A 20224-nucleotide genomic window follows, 5' to 3' on the forward strand; every position below is an offset into this window, starting at 1 on the left:
AAACTACAAAACGTGTGACGTCATAGCCACAAGACGGACCCTGATTTTATCCGCGTCAATCCAACGTGTGTGTTCAAGTTTGTAGACGTTAATCATATATTAGGTAAATTACGCTGCTGATTATGTTGGTATTTTAAGTTTGTTTATGTTTATTTTAGTCTAGGATGCATTTTGCGGTCTGCTCTCGTCTTCTTGGTATTACTTGGTTTTCTAGAAGCTGATTGCATCATCCCATGCCTACAGGACGCCGTTAGATAAATATGTTTATAATTATTTGTTTTATTTTATGGCCTTATGTCGTGTAATAGTGAAAAAGAGAACATTATCTATATGTATATACCAAACACCTACAAATAATTTAACGGGAAATGCTATAATACCACACATGTATTTGTGAAAAAAACGGTCAGGCGTTTGCTGGGTCATACTTCCATTCCTTTTCTATCAAGATGGCGGGCGACGAGTCTGGAACAACGTTGGGTCAGCCTCATCTTTCTAAACAAGACCTCAGTACATTAGTAAGTCTTCATCTTTTGTTCGTATTTGTAATATAACATGTTCTAAAAGTACTGGCTGTATCGACAGTTCGAGTTAAGTGGTTTTGTACTCTCTGATGAAAGCAGGCGTGCTTGTTAGCTGTACCGGTGAAAGCTCACCACATGATTCATTCTGGGATGGAGAAGGACCCCGTGTAGAAAATGTGAAAATGAAGTGAAATCCAAATGTCATTCTGTCTAATATGAGGTTTCAGTCACGTATTTTTTGTTTAGGTAGTAATCTTGCATATTTTTATTCAAATACATTCTATACGTCTGACGTTTACGGCAATGTCCCTTATGGCAAGCCGTTTTAACATGTATTCCTTGCAGTTAACTTGTATTCATTTTTGTTACTCTGACTCATTTGTTAATTACTTGAAAGTAACACAAGCTCTAAATCAAGTATTGCAAGCTACACTCTGAATCAAAAGCGAGCAATAGCAATTATTTGGTTCAATTTAAGCTTGCAACAGAAAAGTGCAGCTTCCCTTTTTCACGGGAAAACTTCAATTTCTCTAATAAGAGAAGCTGTTACAAGTTTTGGAAAAATGTGAAATATTTATTTCTGGCACTTGTCACTTATGAACATATTGATTCATATGTTTTGATACTGTTGTCGCTGCTGATATTTTTTATGCTGGTGTCTTTTTCTTGAAGATACACATGAAACAGCTTGCCATACTTCCTTTTATTGATTTTAGATTCAACATTTCTGTTTTGGCTTATAGGATGTGAGCAAACTGACTCCTCTGTCCCAAGAGATTATCAGCAGACAAGCCACAATAAACATAGGTGAGATTTCTTTTAACAAATGCCACAAATATCACATTTACTTCAGATTCATTCATTAATTATGCCTGTTTATGTTTCCAGGAACTATTGGTCATGTAGCCCACGGAAAATCAACAGTGGTGAAAGCGATCTCTGGAGTTCACACTGTCAGATTCAAAAATGAGCTGGAGAGAAACATCACAATCAAGTTGGGTTATGCTAATGCTAAGGCAAGTCATTGTTCGCTATTATCTTTACAACACATTTTGCAAGCTACACTCTGAGTCAGAAGCTAGCAATGGCAATTATTTGATTCAATTTAAGCTTGCAACAGCAAATTAAAGCTGCCCTTTTTAGGAAAAATGTTAGTTTTTTTTCTCTAAGGAAGGCTGTTACAAGTTATTTGTTTTTAATAAGTGTGAAGTATTAACTTCTGAGTGTTTTTTTTCCCTAATGTTTGTATTTTTTGCTAAACGTTTACATCTTTTGTTTTGAATCTCTTATTTAGGTGTATAAATTGGATGATCCTAGTTGTCCACGGCCAGAGTGTTACAGGTCATGTGGCAGCAGCACACCTGATGAATTCCCCACAGACATTCCTGGCACCAAAGGCAACTTCAAATTAGTTCGGTATGTTGGTTATATACGGTTGAGGTCAAAAGTTTACATACACCTTGCAGAATTTGCAAAATTGTACTTATTTTACCAAAATAACTCTTATTTCAGATGCTCACTGATGCTTCAGAAGGAAACACAATGCATTAGGAATAGAGGGGTAAAAATGTTTTGATTTTTAAGATCAGGGTAAATTTAACTTATTTTGTCTTCTGGGAAACATGTTAATTATCTTCTGGAGCTTCTGAAGGCCAGTACTAAATGAAGAAAATGTTATTTAGGCAAAATAATATAAATGTACTTCTTCATTCTGTTCAAAAGTTAGTATACCTCAGCTCTTAAAGCATTGATTTGCCTTTCTGAAGCATCAGTAAGAGTTTGAACCTTCTGTAATATTTTCATATAAGTTTCTCATTTGTCCTCAGTGTGAAAAGAGAATACACGTTAAATACACAAAAATGCTGAAAAACCAAAGAATTTGTCGGTCCGATCCACTTTTCAACAGCGTTTTTTGCTTAATGCACCTTTAAAGGTATTCTAAGCAGTGATATAGGCATTGCATTATTATGTAGTTTATTATAAGGAAAATTATAAGAAGAATTCAGCTTAACCATTTGTTGTGGTAGTCGTGTGTTTATTAGTCATTTTGAATCAAAGAAAGCACTTACATGGAGCGTATTTGGAGTTTCTGCTTTAAATAGAGATGGAGATTTACTACTGATCGCAGAACCATGCTTTCCTGACAAGATGTGCATGACAATCGCAGCTTTTGCTTAATCGCAATTGCAATTTCATTTTGATTTGTCGTGCAGCCCCTAATTATAACATTCATTTGGGAACGCAACATGTTATCATACATCAATATCTTTCTTAGTATGCTAACTATTTATCAAGATTTCAAAAAAAAGCTCAACCCTAGATTAAGTGGACATTTGAATTAAATGTTGTTTGATCAATATTAAACAAGGATTAGTATTAAACAATGATCTATAATGTTTTTATTAGTAGTAGTAGTACTGTCATTACATTAAGTAATATATTTCGGTCACAGTTTCTTCAAGTTAAGCCAAACTTGTATTTTGACTGGTTGCTGTGAAGACCTTCAAGTTTCTGTTTGTATGTGATATTCCTTCTTAAAGGAAAGGGTAAAATGCTAATGAGCTAACTCTCAGAGCAGTTCTAGAGATGTGTTTGTGTTCGTGTACTCGTATATGAAAACACTGCAAGCTTCGGTATGTGTGCAGTAAGCAAAACTGCACATCTGCGCCATTCATTCGCAGAGAGACACACATAACATGCAGGATTCATACTTGGTGTTAATATTCACAGACACTAATCCATATCACATTTTGATTTAAGTGTACTTTTGATTTATCCATCCAAAATTAAGCAAATTCCGTTACATTTTGCGTTATACATTAAATTCCATTTTAATGACTGGATTCCACAATTCTGTTCATGTTTTCATAGGGCTCCGTAATTCTGAGTACTCAATTAATCGTCAGAATAATCAACAGATTACTTAATTACCAAAATACTTGATTATGTCTTAACTGGATGCTGTGTTCCGTGACGCTGCAATTCCTAGACAGTAAACTGATGCCTGTTCTATTTATGGTGTACTCCAAGCACTCACACTACTTCTGTCATGATGGACAAATGGATTTTCAACAGTTGCTTTGTCACGTCCAGCTTAGACAGCTTTTAGCTGATGTGGTTCGACGCAACAGTGTTTTCGTCTGGTGTAGAAACCGTGTGTGTGTTGCTGTTGAATGGGAGCAGCAAGTTCGCAATAGCAGCTAGTGATGCCGTCCGCTGAAAGGGTGCTTTTCTATTGCAAGGATCTTCTATGTCAGGCTTGTTCAGACAGTCTAAAGCAGAAAGGTTCAGAGGAATTGGCTTTAAAGGCAGGAAGCCGACTGCCATTCACACACTCAACCGCTGTTGCCACAGCTGTTTTCTTTTCAGAATCACTTGTCTAATCAATGTGTTATTTCTGTATATTCAGTTCTTCTTATTCAATTACAGTGGTCCATTTAGCCAGTGTTGGTTTCCCCAGACATCCTGATTGTTTTTTGTCTTTTTTAGACATGTCTCGTTTGTGGATTGCCCGGGTCACGACATCTTGATGGCCACCATGTTGAACGGTGCCGCTGTAATGGATGCTGCGCTGCTCCTAATTGGTGAGTTTTTACCTTGCAACCTGTAGTGGTTTTTGTCTTGAAAGTAATAAACAGCCTTTTATGACTAATGACCTTCTTTACGCTTTCAGCTGGCAATGAATCATGCCCTCAGCCACAGACGTCAGAGCATTTGGCTGCCATTGAGATCATGAAGCTCAAGCACATACTGATACTGCAGAATAAAATCGACTTGGTGAAAGAGAGTCAGGCCAAAGAGCAGTATGAACAGATCCTGGCGTTTGTGCAGGGTAAGAGTTTTATCTTGGTGCTATTTTGAATTGTCATGGATTTGCTTGTAGTTGAACAGGATACCATAAGTGTGTCATTGCCAATATGAATTTGGGAGGAGTGTACAAGTAGGCTACTGTTCAAATATTTGGGATGGTAATTTTTTTTTTTTTATTGTATTTGTATTTTTATTGTATTTGTCTTTGTGTTGTTGTTTTTTTAATAGTCTTTTGTCACCAAGACTGAAGTTGTTTGAACAAAAAGTAAAAAGCAGTAATACTATGAAAAATTACACTTTAAAATATAAAAATTCTATGCAATTTATTCCTGTGATGCAAAGCTAAACTTTCAGCAGACATTATTCCAGTTTTCAGTGTTACATGATCCTTCAGAAATCATTTTAATATAATGATTTGCAGCGCCCCTATGATTTCTGCATTGCTGAAAACGCTGACCGAATCACAGAATCCAGTCATAAAAATGGAATTTGTCAAACTTTGAATCAATTATTTGAACATAGGTTGCTTTTAAATCAGATTGCAATATGGACTACTATCTGTATAGCTTAGAATCTAGACACGCCCCTAGCGGCAGCAAATTACATTTGCTTCTAAGGGCAGTCTAGTAACTCTCCGTTCACTTGAGATTTCCAAAAATCCAAAATTGACCGGGCCAATCACGAGTCGGTGGGCGGGTTTAACATGATGACGACTGACCTGCGACCATTAGTTCCGTCAGATGTTCTCTGGTTCCGTGAATTACGCGTGAGAGATAAAGCGATGGCTGCTGCTAGCGAACAACTTTCTTTCGAATCGGCTTTGGTCGCCACTCTGAAAGACTTGGAGTTAAGCTTTTCTCTGAGAAAAGAACAAGAAACTGCACTGAGGTCGTTCTTTCAAAAGAAGGATGTATTTGGAGTTGACTACTTCACCTTCTTCATTGCTCCGATTGGTTGTAGCGCTATCCTATTGCGTGGAGAGTGAGTTTGAAAGACAACCGTTTATCCCGCCCCTCCGGTTGAGCGCTGTCTATAGAGAGTGCCCAGACCCTACATTTATGTGGGTCTGGCTTGTCAGGCTACTATCTGTAAATATTAAGCCGTAAATACCTTTAATATTTATCAAATTTAAAGGTATTTATGGAAACCCGTTAAAACAAAAGTTTGGTTTAACTTGAAGACATTGTGCCAGAAATATATTGCTATTGTTCAGTAGACTGTACAAACAACTACTACTACTACTACTACTAAAATTAAATAATTACTAGATAATTACAAAACATTTCTTCCATATTTTAATTTTAATAGTAAATGTATTTTGTTTGCAGAATAAAATAGTTAATTTTTTAATACTTAAAAGATAAATGAAAATGTTGTATGCCTTCATTTGATAATCAAACGATTGAAGTATATAACACAGAATTTTTAAGGAAATAAAAATAATTCATAAGGCTGTTTTAAGAGTACATTTCAATAAATTAAGAACAGAATTTGAGACAAAAAAATCTGATTTTAGGAAAAAATCAAGCAGATTACATAGGGCCCTAGATTTGGTTCTTAAGAAACCATTTTTTTTTTCTTTTTATAGTTGAAAATGGAAAATAAACAATTTTAACAATTTTCTTATCAAATTAAAGTTCTATTTGAATCAGAATTAAAAAAAAAACACTTTACAATTGCATTTGATCTAATTCTAAACATAGTTTTCAAAGTTTTGATGCCACAAACCAGACAAACAAATCTAGTGGTTATTTTCTATTTAACAACTTTTATTTATGTTGAAAATTCTGGGATTTTTCCATATTATAAAAGTAAATGAGTCTGTCAGGTTCCAAAAAATGCTCAAATGCTACCCATTAAAATCTACAACATGATGATGAGTTTTGATGACAAAATGGTAATTTTGGGTGAACTATCCATTAGGGTTGGGAGATGTCTACCAAATTGGCATCAGATGGATGATGACATCGGGACAAGGGTTGAAAGAGTGAATTCGTATTCAGAAAGGCACAAAAACCGAATAACGCATTGAGCCACTTGGTGGTTAGCCACTTGTTAGCAGTAGCCTGTTACATTACTTTACATAATTTTGCTTACCACATAAACAGTATAAAGAGAGATGACTAATAGGATGATGGCGAATTATCTGATGATTGTACCACTGACCCACATCTAATCTTGTAAATGTGTGATAAGTACTGCCACTCCGTAACAAACACACGTGTGATCACAAATCTCGAAAGTGAAAGTAAAAAGCGAGCATGCTTTCAAAATTTCAGTGCCCTGTATAGTAATACCAGCTCCCTGGTGCCCGCAATTTATATACAGTATAATAACCCAGCGATATAAGAGAACATAGACAAATGTGATGAATAAAATATTTCAATGTCAGCCATCGGCAATGGGCGATGGCTGTGTCTATTGGCCCAACCCTACTATCCATTTACCATGGACTCTTTCTGTTACTCTTTCATGTGTCTAAGTGCCCTGTTCTCTAAACTCCCTTCTAAACTGTCCCATTATAATAAGGTTTCGCATTTCATTTATTTTCCTACAGGCACAGTAGCAGAGGGAGCACCAATCATCCCGATCTCAGCCCAGCTCAAGTACAACATTGAGGTTGTCTGCGAGTACATTGTAAATAAGATCCCTGTGCCTGTCCGTGACTTCACCTCTGAGCCTCGCCTTATTGGTAAGAGACCTTCAATATTAGGTCTCTGTAATATGCTGTGCTCTGTGGCAGAGTTTAGACGACCAACGATGTTCTTTTTGTTCCCCACAGTTATCAGGTCATTTGATGTCAATAAGCCTGGCTGTGAAGTAGATGATCTGAAAGGTGGTGTAGCTGGAGGAAGTATCCTCAAAGGAGTCCTAAAGGTAACATTTTGACGGGCTTGATCCAATTTATGTCTAGCATTTTTCCACCGTCCCACAATTCCTAAAGCACTTTCATTGTTAGAGTATCAAGCTTCTGCTTTGCTGTTGCTATTTCTGTTCCTCTTTTCATGCTGTTCTCCTGTTTATTTTGGTTCAAGGTTGGACAGGAGATTGAGGTCAGACCAGGTATTGTTTCTAAGGACCATGAAGGGAAGCTAATGTGCAAACCTATCTTCTCCAAAATTGTCTCCCTGTTTGCCGAACATAATGACCTCCAGTATGCTGCTCCTGGTGGCCTTATTGGTATGCAGACTTGAACAGTACTTCAGTCTTGTAATTGTGTGTGGTGGTGTTACATTAATGTTTATGCACATTTTCGGTTGAAGGTGTTGGCACCAAGATTGACCCTACACTGTGCAGAGCAGATCGTATGGTGGGCCAGGTCCTCGGTGCTGTGGGGGCTCTTCCTGAGATCTTCACAGAGCTTGAGATCTCCTACTTCCTTTTAAGAAGGCTGCTCGGTGTGCGCACTGAGGGTGACAAGAAAGCAGCCAAGGTAAAGATTTTATAGTAGTATTATCAAAACAAAATGTTAACTCCTTTTATTGTTCAACATCCTAAAGAATGAGATTAAACTCATGAATTTTAGGCAGTTACTTACATCGAAAATTAGAGTTTTACTTTTCATTTAGTCCGAGCTAAGCCAGTAGTAGTCCTGACAATGTCACGTAAACATGGCTAAAGACATGAAAAGCGGAATAGATGAACCGAATCAATTGAGTGAGTCATTTATACCACTTTGATTGATTCAAGCTTGTGACTTCGATCATTAATTTCAAGCAATTCACCAGCAAAAACCAGATCAAATTAAAAGAGCCATTCATTTTCAGATTTCGACATCACTTGTAATAATTTTAAAAAGCACATAGTGATTGGTGAAACTCAGTTTTTGAAACTCAGAATCAATTAAACCATTGCGTCGCAAAATGATTCACTGTTTCGAAGAGCTCCAATTGGACAGTGTATCACAAATCATTTGTTTCAAATCGGGACTTTGGAGCGCATGTCATGAATTATTGAATATAGAACGGAATAGGTTTGTGAATCATTTTGCGAATTGAATAATTCAAAGCAAATGATTCACAATACAATTTAAATTCCCAATCTAAATCAAATGATTCGCGATACGCAAAGTTCCTAAGTCATATGATTCACGATCTGTGTTCCGATTCTTGGTCTGAAATGATGGTTTGAGAATCATTATTCAGATCGGACTTTAAATGATTTGCAATCAACACTTTAATTTCGATCAGACCGTTGGAGCGGTTTCGCTAATCTTTTGCTTTAGATCTGAACTTCAGAGCGCGGAGCATTTGATTATGATCGGTACTTTGGTGTGCGTTTGCAAATCATTTGTTTCAGATCAGGATTTCGGCGCAATTTTGCCACGTTTTTTTTTTTTTTTTCCTTCTTAAACAGTAGAAAACATCAAACCATTAAGGCAGTATAGTTGTAAAAAGTATACATAAATACAAACCCCTTAAGAAAATTAATCGTGGTTTTACTATAGTAAAAGTGTAATATACTTTGTAATACATTAGTAGTGATTATTTTGTGTGTGCGTCATCTTATTTTTGCCATTTTTATTTAACTATTTATCTTAATAGTACTTAAAGTCCTTGAAAGTCCTGGAATTTCATTTTACAGTGTCTATGAACCCTGTTAATTCCAGCACAACAGACATCATGCTGTATACATACTACTGTCTAAGATTTTGTTTTTGAAAAAAGAAATATCACCAAGGCTGCATTTATTTGATAAAAAAATACAGTTAAAGCATTTAACATTTTATTATCACAATATTACAATTTTAAATGGTATTTTCAAACATACTGTTTTCTATTTGGATATATTTTAAAATGTAATTTATTCCTGTGATGGCAAAGCTATGTTTTCAGCAGTACTTTTTTGAAAATGTAAAAAAATGCTAATTATTATTTTTTGGAAACCATTACACACTGTTCTAACCAGATGTTACGTGACAAGAAATTTACGTTTTTTTGTCCTGTCCAGCTAAAGCAATATGCTTCAAGCGACAAAGGTCTATAACAAAAATCGCAGATACCGATTATGTCCTTTATTTAATGTTATAATGGATTTATGTGAGTTTGAATATCATTTTGCATGACTTTTATAGCCATGCTGGTAGGGACAATGGATAATTTACCACTCAGACCTTGAAAATAAAAGAAAACTATGTTTAAACTATGAACTCAGTGTGTGCAAAAGTGTATTTTATGACAAAAATGGTTTCAGTCATTCAGTATGTACTTTTAATATTGTTAAAAAAGGCTTTAATATTTATTAACTAGGTTGCTATCTATTTCTCAACAAATGTAGTTTAAAGAGAGCTGCTAACACCTGATTGGCTGTAATGTGTGACTGACTTAGTCACATCTCATGCAGACAGATTGCTTGTCACTGGAATATCTTACATTGCATCTGATGAGGACACAGTGTTACACATTTGTACATTTTTAGTAGACTTTAATTGATTCCTTTTTTTTTTTACTGACCCAAAAGCTTTGAATGAAAGTGTGTATATAGTGTGTAATGTATATCATTATATTTTCTATGTTAATAATAGTGCTATCAAATCAATTAATCACATCCAAAAAAGGTTTTATTTACATAATGTGTATACTGTGTATGTTTATTCTGTGTATGTATATATAAATACACACACACACACACACACACACACACACACAATGTATATAATATTTTTATATCAGTAATAGTGCTGTCGAATCAATTAATCGCGATTAATCGCATCCAAAAAGTTTTTTACATCTGTGTCCTGTTTATTTATCAAAAGTTTTTGTTCACCTGTGTATTGTTTGTTTGTATGTATAAACACACATGTATATTTTACACATGTGTATATATATATTTTTTTTTATTAATAGCGCTGTCAAATCGATTAATCGCGAATAATCAAATTAAAAAAGTTTTTTTTTTTTTCGTTTGTGTACTGTGTGTTTGTGTGTATACACTGCATAAATACACATACATTGTTTACATGCATGTATTTCTTAAATATATACAAACTCATTTTGGATGTGATTAATCACGATTAATCAATTTAACAGCACTATTTATTAAGCATTCTGATTTAAATGTACTTTTTCCCTATTTTGAATGCTATTGCAGTTTTTGATTTTCTTACTGATTTGGCTTACAGGTTCAGAAGCTGTCAAAGAATGAGGTGCTGATGGTAAACATTGGCTCGCTGTCGACAGGAGGCCGTGTGAGTGCAGTGAAAGCTGATTTGGCCAAGATTGTGCTCACTAACCCTGTGTGCACAGAGGTGGGGGAGAAGATCGCCTTGAGTCGCAGAGTGGAGAAACATTGGCGGTGTGTTTTTATTTTGTTCTGTGGAATAATGTGCATCAGTGAATCATACATCATTAGATCAAAAACATTTTATTTATGCAGTGTGAACAGTCATTCACTTTTTTTTTTCCCTCTTCTCTAGTTTGATCGGATGGGGTCAGATCAGGAGAGGGGTGACCATCACACCCACAGTCGATGACGATTGAGGAGTGACCACATTCTTTCCTTGGCTCGCACTGTCTCTCTGCCGGACATAATTATTATATCATTTTCACACACACTCGTGCACAGGCCAGCGCGTTTCGTCGTCAGCGCAGAGTTGAAGGGAGAGGCTCTTTTTGATAGGAACGCACTGGCCCTGTATTTTAAGATGTTCACCATCCTCTGTGGAAGGATTGGTGTCATTTATATGAGAAATGCAATGAAAACAATATTCCTTGGCTTGACAAAGATATTGTCAACATCTTTCAGTGATGACTAATAAAAACCTTTTGGATCTAACTGTTTGTGTGCTCTGTTTTCTGAAAATGGTGCTTCATTTTAGTATCAAAGTGCTTTTAAAATCTTATTCTCAAGAACAAAGAGCAGTGCAGTGGTTAATATTTTTGATTATTTTTTTTGCACCATCAGATTTTCAAATAGCTGTTTCTCAGCCAAATATTGTCCAGTCCTAACACACCATGGATCAATAAAACGCTTATTTACATCAGCTTTCAAATTATGTATGAATCTTAAATTTTTTTTTTTTTAAATGTATTGTTATGACTGGTTTTGTGGTCCAGGGTGACATTTGAAAGTGGGGGTTGACACATTAACCACTTGAGTCAATAAATAATGATTATTTATAAGTGCCTACAACATATGTTGGTTTCTACAACTTTGATTGAACTTAAATATCCTGAACTAATGCTGTAGCCTATATTAAAAGCATGATAAAACATAAGCATGTAGTAACAGGTTTTTGAGACTTTTGAATGGGCAGTAGTTGTAATTTAACCGTTTTGGCAGCATTATACTGTGTATTAATAACCTGTTATAGTATTTAACGGTGGTTAGAAGAACACTAAACTACATTAAACAAAATGATTAATATTATCATATATAGTATTCTTATATGCTGTCGCTATTGTTTTTTAATCTATATCTTGTTTGTATAATGTCTGCTTTTATGTTAATAGTTCTTGTTTCTAAACCTATATTGTAGGTAACTAATGATAGAACAAATGATCCTATGTTCAAACGTCTTTCTAAAAAGAAAAGAATAAAAACGTAAAGCCATCAGGTCAATAACCGTATACGCGCAAAAACGGTGTAAATGTGCTATTCAGCAAATATTTCCAACCCAAACAATTTTCCTAATAAGCCTCTGTGGTCCTTTAAACCATTTTTGTACGCATAAATCCATAACTGGCTAATATCCCGAGCTCGCTAATCGTTCCGCATCATACGCATTTGACGCCACCACAAAATAAAGCCCACAAATAACGTTAGTCCCTCACAAGCGACGTCCAAATCTCTAAACAAAAACAAAATCATTCGTTTGCTTTTCCTCAGTTTTAAAATCGCCAACGCGCCGAGAAAATACAATTCGCGGGCCTGCCAAAAGAGCCGGACTGCGGCCACTTGTCTGAGACTCCTTCCGCATTTTCCTGCGGCTCCGAGGCAGTGACGTGCGCCTCTGAAGGCGGCGTAATCGCCGGCGGAGCTGGAGGCTGCAGCGCCTCGGAGCGCATCAGACTCGGCCCCTCCCCTCCGCGCTCTGCGGCGGCCCGCCCTACTCACACAAGAGCCCCGTCTGCGTTCTGCCCGAGTCTGGGGGTGGGAGAAGGAAGCCCGTACGGCCTTGGAAACGAAACAAAAAAATTACAAAAGGTAGGCCGCTGTGTTTAACACAATATGGACGTTTATATTTATTGGATTAGCATCTGAAGCGTTATTTTGGAGTGCGAGTGAAATACGTGTTTATCCGTTTGAGAGATTAACGTCATTGCAATGGCGCGTAGGCCTTTGTTAGCACCGAGCCGCGGCCTTCAGAGGCCTAAAGTAGGCCGCGGAGACGGAACTCTCGGACGGAAGATCCGCATGACTGATTCATGAGCAACTACACAATGATTTCATGTTCAGATGGGTTACGTAAACTATAATTGTGTTAAAAATCATATTGAGTGTCTTTGTGCTGGCATTTAAGTATATATTTATGAGATTTGACGAATTATTTTAATTTATTCAAAATGGCGATGATCGCGAAAGGGGGCGTGTCCCGGTATTTATAATAGTGGGCGGGGCATTGTGCTACAGTCTAAGAGAGGGAACGCCCCTTCAACGCTACATTACAGTATCAGATTATGGGATTCATGGAAGCCTGTTTGGTTTACAGCTGCTGTACTGAAAGTATAATAAGGTCATTCACATTGTCCGGTTATTTTTGAGCCATGTAGCTTAGAAAATAAATCTGCTTGTGTTGTAATTTAAAATATTTCAAAAAGAGTTGCAAAACAATTAGTCACGATTAATTGATTTAAAATGAGTTTATGTTTACATATTGTATGTGTGTTCTGTGTATATTTATAATGTGTATATATAAATGCACATACACACACACACACACAAATATATATATATATATATATTTATTTTTTACATATAAATCTAACATATTTTTCCAATATATGTATGTGTGTGTGTATTCATATATATATATATATATATATATATATATATATATATATATATATATATATATATATATATACACACACACACACAGTACACACACACATTTTTAATCGATTAATCGCGTTTTAATTTCTACCTACTTTTACCCAGACTTTCAGAAATATTTACTGGTCATGATCAGGTACTTAGATGTATTAGTAATTCGATTATTTACAAAACATTATTATGTTTAAAAATTATTTAATGAGGTCCATTTTAAAAATGTTATTGTTTTGTGCAAGTTCAATTTTATAATTATTTACCTTTTTTATAATTACAATTAATTATTTATAAATTATAAAACACTACTAACTAAAATCAATCAAAATGAATTTAGGGATCACGATATTATGACGCGTAGTATGAAAAAAAAAAACATTCATTTTGAGATTTTCTATAGCTTTCATTTCATTTAAGTTAAATGATTTACTGATTCCCGTCTTTAAAATTATATTTATTATTTTATGCAATATATCCAGACACACATGTGCTTGTGATATAAAAAAAATGTACTGCATAACCAAAATAACTTGAATAAACTGAAAAAAATTGATTTTGTGATGGAAAGGAACTACAAAATATAATATTATAATATTTATATTTAATCTAGTTGTTTTATGACTTTCTTTTGTGATATTGTGGTTATTTGTATAATCCTATTTAGTGCTGTCAAATAATTAATCGCGATTAAATGCATCCAAATTAAAAGGTTTGGTTTACATAATTTATTATTTGTGTGTACTTTATATTTATGATGTGTGTATATATACTGTATGTGTGTGTCTTTATATATACATGATAAATATACACAGTACACACACACATTATTTAAACAAACTTATTTTGAATGCGATTAATCATGATTAATTGTTTGAACAGTACTAATAAATATATCTAATATACAGACATAACATTATTTTCCTTAAATATATACATCAATGTGTGTGTACATTTATTATATATAATGTATATAAATACACACACATTGATGTATATATTTAAGGAAAATAATGTTATGTCTGTATATTAGATATATTATTTACACAAAAACTTTTATTGTAGATGCAATTAATCGCGACTAATCATTTGACAGCACATTTTATGCTTTAAATCTCATACAAATCATACATTTTCATCTTCTTATTGCGTTCTAATATTTCCTTTGCTATTTTGTTCCTGTAGGTCTTATATTATGCAGATGACTGGTGGAGACAATGGATGAAGATGTAACGGCTCTGAGTCTCCATTCCCATGAGCCCAAGATCATATTCCATGGGGCAGGTAAACAAACAACGACCAATGAGGTCTCTCAGATTGCTGTTTTATGAGTGTAAAGACATTTGTGTGTGTATTTGTGGGTTCTTCTACTTGAAAAGGCGATGGAGAAGACGAGGAGGTGGTGGTTGAACTCCAGGAGTCGGTTCTCGTGTCTGATGTTGAGGGTGAGAAGATCGCAGTGCACAGCCTCGCCCATGAGGAGCTGGTCATCCAGGAAGCCATCGAGGATGTGGTGGCAGAGTACGTGCCATGCACAGATGATGACGAAGCACTTGCCACCATTGCTGTGGAGACCTGTGTGATGTCACCCGACGATGTGGCTCTGGAGGAGGAAGGACTGCAGGTGGATGTGATGACTGACGCTCAGGTACAGGAGGATCCTGACACCTGTGGAGACTACCTCATGATCTCTTGTGAGTGGCTTCAGCCAATGACAAAACAACATTTGTTGAAAAGGATCTCTGGATATTAATGACTCAATGTTCAGAAGGTTTCTGTGTTGCTTGATAACAGTAAACAGTGTTTTTTAAAGAATATTTCAGTCCTAAATTAAATTACCTGATAATATACTCACCCCCATGTAATCCAAGATGTTCATGTCTTTCTTTCTTCAGTCGAAAATACATTTTTTGAGGAAAACATTCCAGGATTTTTCTCCGTGTAGTGGATTTTAATGGGGATCAACGAGTGGAAGGTCCAAATTGCAGTTTCAATGCAGCTTCAAGAGTCTCCACCGAATCCCAGCCAAGAAATAAGGGTCTTGCCTTGCGAAACGGTCAGCCATTTTCTTAAAAAAAAGTACATTCTTTTTAACCACAAATGCTCGTCTTGCACTAGCTTTGCGATTATTAATGTCTACGACTTCACGCATTACGTAAGGTCTCTCGTGGTTAGTTCTTCATCTGTGTGCTCTGGTTCAAAAAGGTAGGGTAGGGCGAAGAACTCCAACTAATTTACTCCTCCTTCAAAATTGTCCAACATTGTTGCTTTACCTTTTTTTTGTACAGTGTGTTTGACTTTCTTTGCACATTCGCTTTTGCACTTTCCAGTGTGACTGTAATGTGTGAAGTCGAGCTAGTGCAAGATGAGCTTTCGTGGTTAAAAAGTATCTAAATTTTTCTTCTTTTTTTAGAAAATGGCTAATCACATTGCTAGATAAGACCCTTATTCCTTGGCTAAGATCGTGCAGAGACCTTTAAAGCTACATTGAAACTGCAATTTGGACCTTCAACCCATTGGCCACCTTTGAAGTCCACTATATAGAGAAATATCCTAGAATGTTTTTTTCTCAAAAACCTTTGTCTTTTTAAGTGAAGAAAGAAAGACTAACATTTTGGGTGACATGGAGGTGAGTAAATTATCAGGAAATTTTTATTCTGGAGTGAACTAATCCTGTAAGGCACGATCACATTTACCATTATTTAGCAAATTTTTGTAGTGCTGTAGATCCTCAGAAAGGTAGGTTTGAAGGTGACTTCTAAGTGAGCTGTGCTTCATGCACCACTTCACTATTGTATTGACGATAGACAATTGCCCTCAAATGTTGCCCAAATTTTACCTTGAGGCTGTATTACTCATTGAAAGAATGTTTTTCCCTGATCATTGTTGTAAAGAATATGGATGTTGCTTGTTTGTTACCATCTGTTTGTCCTGGTTTTATTTCAGTGGATGAGGCTGGAAAGGTGGTTTCTGATGAGGATGCTAAAGTAACTATTGAGGGCACTTTAGAAGACTCTGAGGATGTGGAGAAGGATGATGAAGGTCAAGAGGTCATCAAAGTGTACATCATCAAGGCTCACTCAGAGGAGGAGGATTTGGGTAAGTCTGCAACAAAATATCTTTATGGAACATGATCTTTACCTAGTATCCTAACGTTTTTGCTGCAGAACAAAAGATAATTTTGACCCATACAATGTATTGTTGGCTATTGCTACAAATATACCCGTGCTACTGGTTTTGTGGTCCAGGGTCACATATATTTGGTGTTTATGGATAATTTACAGGAGGCACTGTTGACATAGGAGACACTGAGCTTGATGTAGATGAAACCGTGGAGCTGGTGGATTCCTCTGGAATGCCGATAAGAGAAAAGATGGTGTACATGACAATGGATGAAGCCAATCAAAGCCAGGATGACATCAGTAAGTCCCGTCACTGTCAGTTTGTTATGAGAGTGTTTACTCCAAGTGATACTATGTGTTTTTCCTCAAACAGATGTGGCTAAAATCACAGATGAAGTCTATATGGAAGTGGTGGTGGGCGGTGAGGACCCTGGAAATGCTCAGCGGGCAATAGACAATGCATCGCTCAGCAAAGACTTCATGCCTGTGGCTTGGGCTGCTGCCTACGGTTAGAGAAACGCATGTACATTTTTGGTCATATTCAAAAGTTGCATTGTGCAGTGCTTTCCACAATTAGTGTTTATCACTTTAAAGAGGTAGTTCACCCAAAAATGAAAATTACAACATGATTTACTCACTCTCAAGCTATCCTACATGTACAAGACTTTTTTTCTTTTCAGATACGAATTAAAGTTGCATTAAAGAAGTGTCTTGGCTCTTCTTTATAGTGGCAGTAAATAAGTGGTGAGATTTTGAAGCAATCCATCCATCATAAAAAGTAGCTCCAGTGGGTTAGTAAAGGCCTTCTAAAGTGAATCAATGTGGTAAGAAAAATATCCATATTTAAAACTTTATAAACTGTAATCTCTAGCTTCCATTAACATGCATTCACAAGAAAGTGGCATCTTCAAAAGGTCATTATTAACTCTCATTTCAGTCATGTGGGGTACTTTTTTTTTTTTTTTTTTTTTTTTTTTTTTATGATGGATGGATTCACTTTATTGGATTTCAAAATCTCAGCACCCATTCACTGCTATTATAAAGCTTGGAAGAGCCAGAATATATATTTTTTAATTAGGGCTGTCAAAATTAACGCGTTAACTCGTTAAAGCAAATTTATTTTAACGGCACTATTTTATTAACGCACGATTAACGCAGCACGCATTTTCTGTTTGACCCACTACCTAGCAGTTAAAGAAATGGATGCACAATATTGCCAACCTAGCGAAAAGTGTCTAGCAACAATACATAAACACATAATTGGACAAACCTAATATAGTTTCTGAGGCTCTCCGGTTTTGCTGAACGAGCGCGAAGTCTCCCAATGCGCGCGCACCTCCCTCTCTTAATATCTGCGTCTGCTCTGTTCAGCGAGCGGCAGTGGAGCAGCGCTTTCAGTTAGACCAGATATTATGTTGCTTCCAGTGCTTGAAATGGGCACAACACCGGTACGCAGGCACGTCTGTATTTTATACTTTTGAGTACTTGCGTACCGGCACTTCTGCCATATTGAATGAATGCAAGTGGAGTCGGTCTACGTTATTGGTGCTGTGGGGTTGATGCATAAAGCCACATACGAGTATGCAAGCGAAAAGCGATTGAATCATGATCATAATTCAGGATTTTTTCAGTTATTATTTCATATTACTTTGGTTGTCTGATAACAGAAATACTAAATTATAACAATGGAAACAGTTTTGTTGAGAACTTGGCTGCATCAAATGACATGTTCAGAAGAAGTGAGCTGCCCTGTCCTGCAAATAATGTAAACAGGCTTGTGTAAGTAAATTGCTCAGTGCAAAGAAAGAGAAGTAATGGGAACCTGGTATTTCTATGTTCTTTTTTTTCCCATGTGTCGAATAGACATGAACAAGTTATTTGAAAAACATCTATGACCTTTGAAACATGTCTAGACTTCATGCTCTATGTCGAGTATGGTTTCACTAATAATAAACACATATTTGCTTAAAGCATCCATATTTGTCCATGTCAATGTTGATTAGAGTATTAAAAACTTTAAAAAATATTAATGTAAGGTACATTTAGAACAGATAAAAAATGTGCGATTAATTGCGAGTTAAACTCACGACAAACCATGCGATTAATCGCGATTAAAAAAATTAATCGATTGACAGCCCTATTTTTAATATAACTGACTTATTCGTCTGAAAGAAGAAAGTCATATACCCCTAGAATGGCTTGAGGGTGAGCAAATCATGGGGTAGTTTTCGTTTTTGGCAAACTATCCCTTTAACACATTAATTTTGAGCAGTTAATTATAAAGAAATATGAATGTGTTCTATTATTTTCCTGAATTATGTCTTCTTAATCATTTGTACGTTAGCTGATAAGGTATTTTTCCAACTATGAAATGGACATATGCAATTGTTTTACGTTAATATGCATAATTTGATTATAATTTATTTAACTGATTTATTGACAGGCTTCCTAATAGATTTAGAGTCTTTATGCCAACACCCAAATTTGTTACTGAGTTATAGTTTATTAATTGAACTCTTTATAATTCTCACGTCTGTCATTAATCTGCAGTACAGTTGTGTTTGAGAAAAATTGCTTCTCGTTATAACCTTTAAATATGATGCACTGTCTGTCAGGTGAGGAAGAGAGTGAAAGCTGTGAGAACAGGAATGGAGCGGCTAGTGCTTTACTTCACGTTGATGAGTCTGACATGATCGAAAGACTCGGTCGTCAGCGAAGCAAGAACAGGAGCAAAAAACGTTCTGAACTTCGTCATGTTCAAACAGGTACATCTCCTCTACATTTTAATTACCTGTTAGGGCTGGGCTATATGGCAACAATGTAATCTCGATAATTTTTCCCCATATTGAACGATAATGATATATATTTCGTAGGGGTGGCACGGTACATGAAAACAACCGAACCGTTCGGTTCGCTTGTCTCGGTTCGGTGCGCGTGTGCATAGAGACAGTAAAAGTGGAGTGCTGCAGGTTACGTCACGTGTAGAAATGGGAGAGATAAGGAAGGCTGCCCGGAGTTGGAGGATGCGACAGCTATGATACGCTGTTCATCCAACTTGGCTGTGCTTTCAATTTTATTAAAGGAAAGGATGAAGCTGATTGGTTGGTTCATGTCACATGGCCTGCGGTGAGCTTGCGGAATTTTGAAAAGTTGAGATGTTTTTATCTCCATGCGGCGCGGACGCGCCTGGAAAAAACGAGCGTGTCGCACCGCGTCTACATTTGAAAATAACAAACTTGAGTGCGCAAAAGAGGCTTCATGTGAACGGCCCCTTAGCCAGGTCAGTTGTGTGGGAACATTTTGGATTTCATGTTACCTATGATGAAGACGGGAATAAAAGAATAGATCGAACTGAGACTGTGTGCAAGCATTGTGGAAAATGCATATAATATGCTAACGGCAACACTTCTAATTTGTCAGTTCATCTGAGAAGACATCACACCAGTGTGCTGGTAGACATGCAAGTTAATTCTTCAGTTCAATCTTTATGTGCTAAAAAGGCACATAAATTCCTGTGGAGATACACATTGTCCTGTTTTTGCCAAATAAATGAAAAGCATGTCATCAATGTCTTCTCTATTGCTGTATCAAATCTCCCCTAGCTTTCCTCAGAGATGGTCTCAATAATGTGCTTAAAGTCAAGTCCAATTCAGTTTGTGCATGATTACATGATAAAACTTTTTTAATAATGTATCCTAAATTGTGGATAATCAAGCTACATTTCATATGCCAAACCAAACTTCTGGAGTGTTAAAGATTAAAATAAAAAAATAAAAAACAAGA

General features: G+C 36.1%; 2 protein-coding genes across 2 annotated transcripts in view; both read left to right on the forward strand.

Moving 5' to 3' along the window:
- The first annotated feature begins 424 nt into the window (after window positions 1-424).
- On the forward strand, window positions 425-11108 carry eif2s3 (eukaryotic translation initiation factor 2, subunit 3 gamma). The gene is made up of 12 exons (XM_073830717.1): window positions 425-518; window positions 1268-1331; window positions 1413-1540; window positions 1819-1940; window positions 4014-4108; window positions 4198-4356; window positions 6892-7026; window positions 7117-7211; window positions 7370-7514; window positions 7598-7767; window positions 10456-10628; window positions 10750-11108. The coding sequence occupies exons 1-12, from the start codon at window positions 450-452 to the stop codon at window positions 10811-10813; spliced, it is 1419 nt and encodes a 472-aa protein (XP_073686818.1). The 5' UTR covers window positions 425-449; the 3' UTR covers window positions 10814-11108.
- Window positions 11109-12198: 1090 nt separating this feature from the next.
- Window positions 12199-20224, forward strand: part of zfx (zinc finger protein X-linked) — a 16300-nt gene continuing 8274 nt past the window's right edge. Inside the window, exons 1-7 of the mRNA XM_073830837.1 lie at window positions 12199-12479; window positions 14505-14603; window positions 14699-15013; window positions 16266-16418; window positions 16604-16741; window positions 16815-16949; window positions 19057-19206. Coding sequence (XP_073686938.1) covers window positions 14537-14603; window positions 14699-15013; window positions 16266-16418; window positions 16604-16741; window positions 16815-16949; window positions 19057-19206 — 958 coding nt within the window. The 5' untranslated portion in view covers window positions 12199-12479; window positions 14505-14536. The remainder of the gene's footprint in view (window positions 12480-14504; window positions 14604-14698; window positions 15014-16265; window positions 16419-16603; window positions 16742-16814; window positions 16950-19056; window positions 19207-20224) is intronic.

The sequence above is a fragment of the Garra rufa genome, chromosome 24 (genome assembly GCF_049309525.1).
Source record: "Garra rufa chromosome 24, GarRuf1.0, whole genome shotgun sequence".
NCBI classification, from domain to species: Eukaryota; Metazoa; Chordata; class Actinopteri; order Cypriniformes; family Cyprinidae; genus Garra; species Garra rufa.